Source organism: Delphinus delphis, chromosome 16 (assembly GCF_949987515.2).
Source record: "Delphinus delphis chromosome 16, mDelDel1.2, whole genome shotgun sequence".
NCBI classification, from domain to species: Eukaryota; Metazoa; Chordata; class Mammalia; order Artiodactyla; family Delphinidae; genus Delphinus; species Delphinus delphis.
In genome coordinates this window covers 1,990,014-2,002,158 of record NC_082698.1, presented here as the reverse complement: position 1 = coordinate 2,002,158, position 12,145 = coordinate 1,990,014, and the positions used below count along the sequence as shown (strand labels likewise).

The 12,145-nt window shown below is 49.6% G+C and overlaps 1 protein-coding gene across 1 annotated transcript in view; it reads right to left on the bottom strand.

Moving 5' to 3' along the window:
- Positions 1-387: 387 nt before the first annotated feature.
- Positions 388-12,145, bottom strand: part of TCERG1L (transcription elongation regulator 1 like) — a 200,083-nt gene continuing 188,325 nt past the window's right edge. Inside the window, exons 10-12 of the mRNA XM_060033828.1 lie at positions 8,866-8,955; positions 4,856-4,974; positions 388-1,244 (exon numbers count right to left, since the gene is read on the bottom strand). Of these exons, the coding sequence (XP_059889811.1) occupies positions 1,088-1,244; positions 4,856-4,974; positions 8,866-8,955 (366 nt within the window). The 3' untranslated portion in view covers positions 388-1,087. The remainder of the gene's footprint in view (positions 1,245-4,855; positions 4,975-8,865; positions 8,956-12,145) is intronic.

Below are 12,145 nucleotides of genomic sequence, written 5' to 3'. Positions count from 1 at the left end.
TTGCCCACTTCCCTCCTAATATGTGTGGCAAAAAGTGTTCTTTTTTTGGGAACTGACTGATGAGAAAAAGGGTAGGTGTGGAGGAGGTGCCGCTGTGAGCTGGGGACAAAGACAGCGCATCCGACAGTGACTCCATAAACCTGAACTCTATGGACAGATGCTCAGTAACTTACAGAATGCAATTAATTAGCTGGAGTTCTATCAAGTATGGTTCCACCCGGAACTCGTAATTTGAAAAGCAAGATTTCTATTTGAGTAGTGCTTTCACAGCCCTTACGTGCAATCGTAAATATTTGTATGAATCTTTCCAAATAGAGTATCTTTAGCTGAAACACAGTTTTGTTGCTTAAGATTGTGTTGGAAGTCTAAGCCACAAAAATACACTGGTTTAAAATATTTATTAATTCAAAAAAATTTTGAATTTTTTATACAAAGATGGTGAGAAAAATCTCATGCAAACTCTGGGCATACAAGAAAATAACTTAAATATTAATAGGATGATTTTGTACAAAATAATTCTTTTTTAAGTAGGACCTCCCACAGAAAGCACAGCCCCCTTCTCCAGGCCCGATGTCCCCGGAGGGGGCTGGGGCGATCGCCCTTTGACCTGTAGGTGGTCCACGGTCCATGTGTCCAACGGTCACAGGTGTCACTATGATGATGAACAGCCTATACACTACTACTCAGAAAACTAGACCCGGGGACCCGAGCCGGGACGTCCCAACACCACAGAACTCCTGAAGGATGGAAGGAACTCATGAAGATTTTCAGAAAAGTTTCAGATAATCAGCTCGACTCATGAAAACACCTTGAGATGGTGTTTGTTTCTGCTGAGGTACAAACCTGCAGCAGATTTAGAATCTGTCTACATTACAAGTAATTTGCATAATTAAAGCAATGAAGGGAGCAACATATCATGGCAATTAGAAATGCATCAAACTCGGAAAGTTGTACCAAAGAGAGCTTCAATATGAAACAATAACCCTCTGAGAACGAAGCCCACGGCCCCTGGGGCTCCCGACCTGGCTGCGTGGGCGCCCGTCCGCCCAGCCCCTGCCACGCCCAGCCTGATGGCATCTGCACACACTCATCTCATTTTCCGCAGCCTGAGTCTGTTTTCCTTGTCCCGTTTCTTGAGAATAAGGATGAACTGGTTGAAAAAATGCTCCTGGTCCTTCCGTTTTTGGACAAGTCGAAACCTCTGATCCCGGCCGTACTTCTCAGCAAACTCCTTAAATGTGGTCCTGAAAGACCAAAAGCATCCTGTGACCCCTTCCTGGAGAAGAGCAGGTCCTGGGGCTCTGAGTACCTCCTGCCCGAGCTCAGGGTGGCGAGCTCCCTCTTCCAGACCCGGGAGCAGGACCCTTGGCAGGAGGATGGGCAGAAGAAAGAGCGCTGGGCCGCCGACACCACCTGCCTGCTCCCTTCACGGGCTGTTATTCCCCACTCGGCCCGGCAGGGGCCTGAGCCACGTAATTCACACACTTGCCCATCTCTGCATCCAACCGGCCTGTGGGCATGAGCCTGGCCTCACCTGCCTCCTGGGCCTGGTGTCACTCCGAGCTTCTCACTCCCCGCCCCCGTCCCCGCTCCGGCCACACAGGTCTTCTGTCCGCTACTCTCACCGTGCTGCAACTTGCCGTGGTCGTTGCCTATGCGGTTCCCTCTGCCTGGCACACCCTTCCCTCATTTCTTCACTCACCATGTGAAGCCCTCTCCTCATTAGACGTCAGGACCAGCCTGTCTTCCTCAGGGAAACGCGTCCTATCTACGGGTCAGAGAACTGGGTATCATCTCGATGAGCCTCAACTGTGCAGTGTTACTCGCCTCTCCCTGCTCGAGGAGAAGTGTGTCACCTGCTTTGTTTTCTGTGGAGCATCTCGAATGTCTAAGCCCAATGGCCGGCGTGTGCTCAGCACCCAGATACTGACTGAGTCCATGATTGCCAGGCCAGGGAGTCCCCCGTAAGAGACTCAGTGGCGCCAGCCAGGCCAGGCCAGAGCGGGTGGGGCAGCTCAAAGGGCAGAAGGAGTGGACGTGGCTTTGCAGACAAATGGAACCTTTGCCAGCAGCAGCTCCCCACGGCTTCCTCTTCTCCCAGGCCGGAGCTTGAAGCCGGTGGTTGGGGCGGCCCCAGGCGGTGGGGCGGGGGCGGGAGGGGAGAGCGGAGGAGCCGGTTCCTGCAGACGCTTCCGCCTGCCTTCTGCTTGCAGAGAGCTGGGCTGGAGCTGCAGGAGGGGCCCTGGGTGAGCAGAAGCGTGCTCGCCCTGTGCCCGGGGAGGCCCCTTGCTCCTCCTATTTCTCTTTGTGGAGAAATGTATATTTCATTGCAGACATTTAATTGTTGCATTAAATTATTATAACTTAATGGTTCTCTCTTTATACGTGAATAACAAGATTATACTGACATGGCTGTTAGGAGACAAGATGAATAATTAGTAGACCCATCCTCACTGCTGTCACTAAACGATGAGTCTCATTCCTTCCTCACCAAGCACTGCTCTCCTCCCTGCACAGCCCGGGATTCCGCGTGCCAGACGCTTCCCGAGGAGAGAAAACTCTTCTCTCCGGTTTTCAACTTTCTCCGTTCGTACTTTCCTTCTTTTCCTCCCTCCCTCCCTCCCTTCCTTCCATGATTTCACAATTGCCATGAGGTGTGACTAACACACACTTATTTGAGCTTCCATCGCTGACCTTCTTGGGAAAAGCAAGATGCTGAGAGACACAGGGGGCTTGTTATTTTGGTCGCGTGTCTAGGGGGAGCCCGAGCATCTTCAATCAGGGGCTGGGCGGAGCCCCTTCTAGAGAGGTCCTATTCTGGGCACCTCTAAACAGAAGTATCCCTGAAAAGAAAAAAGAAAACTCCGACCCTTTAGCCGGGCCCACGGGGACAGCCTGGCTTACTGCTGACCCTGGCGGACCGTCCAGTGAGCCTGGGGAAGTCCTCTGAGTCACCTGCACTGCGTCTCTCTTTCCCCTGGGGACGTGGCCACCCGCAGTTGAAGGAGGTGGCCGCTGTGGCCAGAGCACCAGTCCGCCAGCCCACGGGGAGGTCCCCGGAGGCTCCTCTCCCCTCTCCAAGGCCCTGAGAGCTGGGCAGGGCTGGGATCTGGCCCTGGACTATCCCCACGGCTAGGATCAGAGCCAGGATGACTGGAGGCGGGGCTGAGGGTACTCAGGATGCCTGCGCTGAGCCCGCTGGCGACCAGTGGACGCCTGCGAAATGGCGGGAAGAGAATGTAAAGAAGACCTGAAGAGGGTTTTGAAATGTCGCAGAATTAGCTACGTTTGCAATAAGAACTAGCTTTATAATTATAAAAGCAATATATGCCCAGTGTACATTGCTAACAAACGGCAGGCAATCACATCTAACTTCAAAGAAGAGTAGCTTCATTTCTACCGCTGACTTTCCTTCTCTGTGTGCGGAATCGTCTTCGCAATTGCTGAATACATTCTGAACATTTCTCCTTTGCCTTCATAACATATTCATGGGAGGGGGACTAGGTTGGCTCTTGTTAACATTTTGCCAATGGATGGACACAGACAGCACCGGTGGTAATGATGGGAGCTCTCCAGGACCTGCCAGGAAGACCCACACACCATCCTCCTAGCGGCCTGGGGGGCAGGGCGGCTACACCCCCTCAGATCAAGACACCTGAGCTGTGAAGGTCCAGTGCCTGACCCTGCAGCGGGGGCCAAGGATGGGCAGGGCTGCTGCGCACTGAGGCAGGGCTCTGGATCCAACTCCCCCCTCCCACCCAGGGTCACCAGCTGGGGGGACAGGGCAAAGCCATGGCTAGAACCCAGAGTTCTCACAGAAAATCACAATTTACAAGTCGTTAGGCCCACATTTGCTTTCCGAGGTTAGCATTTGGTGATGGGGACGATTCATGTGAATTTTTTTCCCATTCAGAAAGTATCTATCCTTTAAATAGTCGAAGAAGTTTTCTGAGGCCTATGTTACCAACACTAAATTATATTATCCAATTATTGGCCAATGAATTAAGCAATTATTGATCAAAATGTAGATGCCTACATCTGCATGGAAGGCAAACATCAATTAATGTTCATTTAAATATGATTTATGCATTATTATTAAAAATGCATGATGTCAGCCTTATTAAAAATCATAATGTGTAAATGTCCATTTAAAAATAATGTCCCAATTTAAAATAAAAATACATCAAGATCAACCATTTTTCGCTCTTAAAAGTTATACTTGTATAAGTAAGTAGTTCTTGTGCATTAATTTTTAAATGTCAATTAAAGCTAATTTTAAAGTCGAGCTCAGCTTATGTATTCTTCTAGTTTCTAACATCGTTTTCATATTAGTTTGTTGTATTTCATGGGAATAATGCCTGAGTATCTCAGGTGAGGTTGACAGCCAAGTTCACTCAGGCCCTTTGCTGGTGTGGAACGTCTTCACTTCACACTCTGGACAGCTGCCCAGGCGTGTGGAACCCAGGGGCTGGTGGGGTTTATTTTGCTATTGCTGTGTATCGTTTGTCTTGCATTTGTACCCCTCCATCATTAGATCAGGGGAATCAGGCCCCATCTCACGAGGGCTGACCTATTGATGAGTTATTTTGGCCTTAGAGTCAGGGCTGCTGACCTGTGGAAAACCACCACGTAAGCTGGACAGAGCTGCTGGGATGCCTTTGGTTAGCAAGCAGGGCTGGGAGGTTTGCTCACGGCCGGCACAGGGGAGAAGGGCTTACCTCTCCAAAATTACATGTTTGATGTCTGTGGAACATAGGTCACATGATTTAACCCAAACTGACTTTAAAAGACCCCTTACAAAATTTGGTAAATTCCCAGCCCCAGAAATCGCCTGGACTTAACTCACTTTCCATACCTGGGTGAGACTTTAGATTCCTCTAGAAGTTTTTTGAATTCTTCTTTGGCCAGCAGCAATTTGCTTTTCTTTTCCTTGTATTCTTCTTTTATTCTTGTCTTGACAAACTGTTCAAATATCTTAAGACACACACAAAACAGAACTATTACAAGAATGCGTATTGGAAATGAACTCCTGCGCTTCAAACACCACACAAAACACAGCAAGAATCTGAGATAAGCCTGTCTTTTTCACAGTTGCTGGAGCTAAAAACCAGAGCCTTTAATCTGGCCTCTCCGTGAAAGCAAGTGTCTGGACAATTACACCTGCTCTCCCACGAGGCCAGTGCGCTTTTCCACGTCCAGACACCATCTGGGGGCCAAACGCTGAATCAGCCTGCTTGGAAATCCTGGGTATGAGTGGGCGGCCCTCTCTAGAGGTGTGGCGGGAGCAGTGGACAGTTTGGAAATCCCAGCTCCAGTGCTCCGATATTTCTTGTTTTGGAACCTCTTGAGCACCACTTACCTGCACGCACTGTCTCACCGACTTTCACATCCTGGCCAGCGGTACCATGACACGTGAGAGTCTGTACTTTGTTCTAGTAATCCCTGTGGCAATGTAACTGGCATTTGAGTCTCCAAAATGACTTTGAACTTGTGAAAAGAAAGTCAACCTAGCATCTCTTGTTTCCCACACTCTAGTCTTCAAGAAGACCCACTTGTGAACAAGGGTCTGGTTCCCCAGGGGCTCCTGTGGGCAAGGTGAGCCTCTCCTTGGTGTCATGGAAACACCCAATGAGGAGACCCGACCACCGGGCACTGCACTCCCTCTCCCCAGCTCGACGAGAATGGGCTTTGAAGGCTACCTCCACAGGAAAACCAGACCCTTAGCCCACAGGATATCGATATTGTCTGGTAGGCAAATCCATCCAAGACCCTGGGAAGGTTTCTCTTGGGTACTGGCAGCCGACATGACAAAATGCCAGCAGGGAATCATCCTTTGCAGTAGACCATAGAGTGAGCCTCCCTTGCTTGGATTAAGACCGCTCATTGTTCTAATATCAGAAAATTGTCATTTGTAGACTAAAGCCAAAGGGAGGTGGAGACAGCTGTTTCATTCCCAAAGCTCTCCAAGCCTCGAAAACGTTGAAAGGAGAATAAACTGGAGAAAATTTAGATGTGTGTACGAACGCAGATAAGAAGATCAGCAAAGAGCCCACATCTGATCCTATGAGGCCAATGAATAGCAATTCTGTACCAACCCAATCGGTGGCCACTGCAGATACTGGAATCTGACGAAGAGCTCAGGGAATCTCCCGCCCTCCTGCCGAGGACATGGAACCAGGCGGTGGCGACTTGGCCGAAACCCCATCACTCCCCTGCAGAACGGGTGTCCCGGCTCTGCCTGATGGTTTCAGATTCCATTTCAGTCACGGCCAGCCTTTACAGGAGTATAAATACAAAATGCTACTCGCCTCCTGAAGAATCATCAGCAAAATGAAATATTCAGGAACAGGCCTTAGATGGAGAGCGTGCGTATATATTTCAGTAAGAATATGGTTGGCTTATTTCACCTTCAAGGCAAGCGGTCATGTAAACTCTCCAGTTCTTCTATAATTTAAGCTCATAAAGAAGGTAAATGCAGGGTTATTATGCAAATAAAAGCGTGTGGGTCCATCATTAGTCAGAGTTTTGCTCTATTAATTCTAAATCTGGATAGAAACCCTGGCTGGTGGTGGGTCAGAGCTGGTGAGAAAGGCCTCCTTCTCTCTCTGTCTGGAATCATTTATCCCTCTAATCAGATTTGCTCCCTCCTCTGCCTTTGCTCTGCTGCTTTATTTATGCCGCTATAATTTAATGTAACAGTTTTCTTCCCCCTCCTCTTTAACAAATTATACCAGTTTTATTCAAAATGGGGCATGACTTTTTAAAAGAGAGACCATTGGCCATTATCTCGTCATGGCGTGTCCCAGTGAAATAAGATGGAACACTCTGTGTTACCATAGAAACAGGTCTGACGAGCGCTCCCAGGACCCCTACGCTCTACTTCGGCTCAGTCACATCTCCTCTGCAGACCCCGTGGAAGGGTGGGTGCACACACCATGAGCCTCGGCTTTTCCCACGAGCACTACGTGACAGTAGGTCCCACGCAGAGTCCATGTCTGGTGTTGCCGGCCCAATTCATTCATAAATAGGACTGTGTTTTCTGAATGGGGCCCAAATATTGTTTCCTTCATCAGTTCAGCTTCAGCCCTGTGCCTCTTAGAAACCACAACCCTGTCGATTTGCTGGGGTGGGGTTTCCCTTACGATGCCGGCATGCAATCTGAGGCCTTTAGCTACGGGGAGCCCTGCTTCCTCCTCCTGGTGGGGCTCTGGGACCACGCTGTGGTATGAACACAGGCCTGCTGTTTCCTCTGCACGATTTCCCAGGGACGTCTGAGGGCCCCCCACCAAACGGCGGGCTCTGGCTGTGAGCTGACCTTCTAGTCTGATCTGTCTGCCCCGAGAGCACCCTGGCAGTCACAGCCCCTCTCGGTCAGCGCCTGTCTTTCTCACCAGGGCTGTGGGAGTCCAGCCGCCCTGCTCCCGTGGGTGAGTCTTGTGCCATGACCACCCCCCAGACACCCGGAGGGCAGGAGACCCTGCCCTGCCCAAGAGCCTGGTCCATTCCAGGCAAACAGCGCCCTGAGCTCCCTGACGTCTGAGAGACGGGGCTTAATAACTGAATCATCAGCTCGGCTTTTCTCGGGGGTGTGGTGGGAAGGGTCTTACTTCTTCACTTCTTCAGCTTCCTTTAAAGAGGCTGATGGCCTCTAAAACCATCCATGGACTAGAGATGGAAGAGCGCTGATCACGACAGTCAGTGACAGAGTCTGCAGCTGTGCTGACCTTTATCTGTTACGGTTTAAAGTGATCTTGCCACCAAAATAAACGGGCTTCTCTCTGGTCACAGCTGGAGAGCTGAACTTTGTGATTTGTAACAGGGCGACAAAAGGGTGAGATATTACCAATGGTTAAAATCACCGAGTTTCCTCGGCTGTGGGGAAAACAGATATAAAACACCCGAACACAAAGCGAGGCCCCGCCCGCCTGGCCTGCGTGGAGCCCCTTGGTCTACACCTAAGGGAATTTCACGAGTTGAGGACAGAATTGAAAATAAAATTGCACGTTCCATCCCCCTGGCCCGGGCTTTCCCAGACCCTGCTGTCTGAAATCAGACGGATGCCGCCAGGGCCGCGACATCGGAGGTGAGATGACCCTCGTGGGCTTGTGTCTCCAGCGATGACGCCTGGTCGCCCACTTTCCACATGTATCTGCTCTGCACGCAGAGGGCAGAGGGAGGGAGACGCGTGACTGGGGCGGGAACACAGATGCAGACGCAGAATCTGGATCCTTCTGGAATTTATCTCGGGGCCCTTGCTGGATGTGCCCCAGGAGCCACCAGATCCTGGCAGGGTGTGAAAGCTCAGGCGTCCCCACCGGTCAGCACAGCCCGTCCCTCTGTCTGTCTGCTTAATCCGGGAGACAGTTCTGGCTCCGTGACTTGACTTCTCAACAAGCCAGGGCGGACCCCTGTCACGTGTCCATTTAAAGTGACCTCTGGGCCAGCTATCTCTAATCCATTCTTGCTTTTCTGGGGACCCACTTTCTAGAAAAGTCCATCCTTTACTTTTGCTACTGTTGTTCCCTGGACCCTCTCCTATTTCACTTTTATTATATCAGATCTTAAGTCTTTTTAATACAGTCACCCAGGATGTGGGCAATGTTCCCCAAAGCTGAGTTTTCACCTCTGTGTTTGTCTCATGGGGTCACGACCAGGCGGCTCGCCAAGAGCAGGCGCCAGGGTAGCCTCCCGCCGCACCCGTAGCTCTTCCCGTTCACAAGCTCACAGGCCAGCAGTGGATTCTCATGGCTTCCCCACTGACACGGCAAAGGTGACAGGCACCTGCTCGTCCGCAGAGCTGTCAGGACGGAGCATCACTTTAACTCTGCGTCCCCGAGTCCGTCACCACACCTCCTACCACCTTACCTGTTTCCGCTCCTCGGAATTTAGCAGGAGATAGCGCGGATCAAACACGATTTTATGTAATTCTTTCTCCCAGGTAGAAAACGCTGACACCTGAAGAAAGAGAGTCAATAGAGCTGCTTTTAGCATCTCATGCTGAGCCTGGAGTCACACTGAAATGATCAATGGTGAGACCCAGCACTAAGGAACCGGGGGTTGAGGGATGTGGCATCGTTTAAAAGTGTTCAACTTGTCAAACTTTTAAGAAAATCAATATTTAGAGCATTTGAAAATCGAATTTCTAGACTCATGACACTATTTCCTCCCTGGATATCTTCCAGAGCCATGCGTCCTGATCTAAAACCCCAACGACGCCTGTGAAGCTGGGACATTCTGAAATGACACATTGTGAAAGGACGTATTTGTAAAACTTTTCAGGACACCGCAGGTCGTAACAGAGGACAGTGTTTTAGAAATAATCAGAGTTTGGCACAATTTCAATTGATTTTTAATCAACATTTAAACCTTTTTTAGGTAAGTCACCTTTTTAAACAAACCACCCTACTTTCTAATAGTTTTAGATTTATAGAAAATTTTCGAAACTATTATGAAGCTACCGTCTACCCCATACCCAGTTTCCTATATTGCTGACATCTTAATGTTAGTATGCTACGTGTCTACACTGTTATTAACAGGAGTCCACACCTTACTCAGGTTTCTTTAGTTTTTGCCTAATTTTTTTTCTGTCCCAGGATTCCACGCAGGACCCCACATCACTCATGTCTCCTCGGGCTCCTCTGGGCTGTACAGTTTCTCACTCTCCTTGGTTTCGATGACCTTGATCGTTCTGAGGAGTACTGGTCAGGTATTTTGTGACATGTACCTCTGCTGGGATTTGTCTCAGTTTTTCTCTTGGTTCGACCAGGGCTGTGGGTTTGGGGAGGAAGACCCCAGAAAACGTGCCCTTCTTGTCACATCCTATCAAGGTCCATACTGTCAATGTAACTTATCAGAGCTGACGTTGACCTTGACTGACCAGCTGAGGTCTTTCCTCTATGAATTTATTCTTTTTCCCCTATCCCATGCTGTCCTCCTTGGAGGGAGGTCACAATGTATAGCCCACACTTAAGGGGTCCGGCTCCACCTCCTGAGATGGGAGTATCTGTATAAGCTCTTTGGCATTCTTCTGGATGGGATATTTGTCCATTCTCTCCCATTTACGTATTTGTTCAATCATTTGTTTATATCAATATGACTCATGGATATTTATTTCATACTTTGGGTTATAATCTAACATGATTATCGATCTGCTCCTGGTTTGGCTGTTGTGGTTGGCTCCTGTGTCCCTGGGACGTACCCCATCATTTTGTTTTCTGGGCCCTTCAAGATGCTCCAGGGTCATCTCATATCGCTCCTACCTTGGCCCTAGAATCAGCATTCTCCAAGAAGCCCTGGTCCCTCTTATTGGAGACCTGGGTGCCGGGTGAGCTCACTGCTGCTGGGATGTTGTTGATCCAGACTCTCTCAGCTGATGGAGCAGTGAAACATTTAAGTCATCCAAAAATAATTTATTCATTTAAAAGCATTGACCAAATATTGACTGTGCCTTAGGCCCCATGCTGGGTGCTGAGGGTTCAGAGAAAATAAATCAAGGCCACTGACATAAGGAGGCCCACGGTCTGGGGTGAGGCAGAAAAGCTATAACTCAGGATCTCCTGGGGGGCATTAGCGTCCTTCCAGAGACATGCCCAGGAGCCAAGGGGACACAGAGAAGGGCCTGGGGAGAAGTTGTCTCGAATAATGACTGTGCTGGAACTGGGCCCATGAAGGGCCTGGGAGGTGTTCAGGAGGAAGTGTCTGTGGAGCAAAGGCCAGGCTCCAGGAACTGTGGGGAATGTGGGGATTACAAGGGTGGAACATGGTTGGGATGAAGGAGGCTGTGAGGGGCTGGGAAGAGGCAGGAGAGACGGGCAGAGCAGATGTGCAGGATACTCCCAGACCTACTTAGGAACTAGGGCCTTGTCTGGAGAGCAACGGGGGAAGAAGAGCCAGATGTGATGTGTATCTAGGAGCCGGGGCAGGGGAGGGACTCCCGGGACGTGGGGAGGTGAAGCCAATGGGCAGTTTACAAAACCAAGATCCCTTCACATTCTTACTTTGAGCAGGTTAGAATATTTCCGGTAGAGATATTATTTCAATAGGAATTGTGCTTTGCTTTGTACATCGTAACATAATGATTTTTCAAACTTGACAACTCCTATCTTCAGTAATAAAAAGGAAAGCCCTTTTTAATACTCATGAGCTCTTCTATCAGGCAGGGTGACCCAAACTCCACCCAGGGACTTTTCTCAGTTGACTAAAAACATGGTGAAATTTTGACACGTTACAGGGATTGGGGGTAGGGGCTCTGGAAAAGCATCAGGGCAGAATGATTCCTCTGTTTTTCGAGAGCTGACACTTGACCACGTGAGCATTAGGGTGGCTTTGGAGAGAAGGAATGGCCAACTTCAATACAGCCCAATCAGATGGGCATCTATCCACCATGTAGACCTGTAAACCCCTCCAAGGTCCTAGTTTTGTAAGGAAGGCCAACAATTGTTAAGAATTGGCGTCACATAACTGATGCCACCAGTTTGTTGAGAAGTTTTGGAGTTCTAGATGTATAATAAACTATATTTTTAAAAAATAATACATTGTCCTTGCCTCCAGAGGAATTTACAATCTGTATACAAGGCAAGATGAGCCGTCTCCCCAGTGACTGTAATTTGTGATAAAACAGACGTCGTCGCATAACCTGACAGCCACACTAACAGATGCTCTTGAAGTTCAGAGGAGGGTGGCAGTTCTGGACAGAGGGGCAGCCGGGCTTGGGACCTGCGACAGAGGCTGGAGCAGAAGGGAAGTCTGGACAGTTGAGTGTGAAACAGGGCCCATCACTGCCTGCGGGTGGACACAGCCTTGTCTGTGAGACAGACTCTTCCCAAAGAAGGACCCTGATGACTGTCATTCCCTCGACTGTGAGACTCACTCTTGATGGAAGCCCAGCCTCCCTGGACCTGTGTCCCCACGGTCATGTTGTCTGGTAGGTTCATTCCATGGGGCAGGGGCTGAGGCCTCCCCTTTCTTGCTGGAGGCCTGTGGGGAGCCTTTCTCCACTCCCAGGGGTCCCCAAGTTCTCCACGGTGGGCCCTCCACAATAGGCTGGCTTCCTTAAAGCCAGTGGGAGAATCTCTATATATGATACCCAATCTTACATAACATGGTGTCACACCGACATGGGGGTGGCCCCCCCATCCTATTTGGA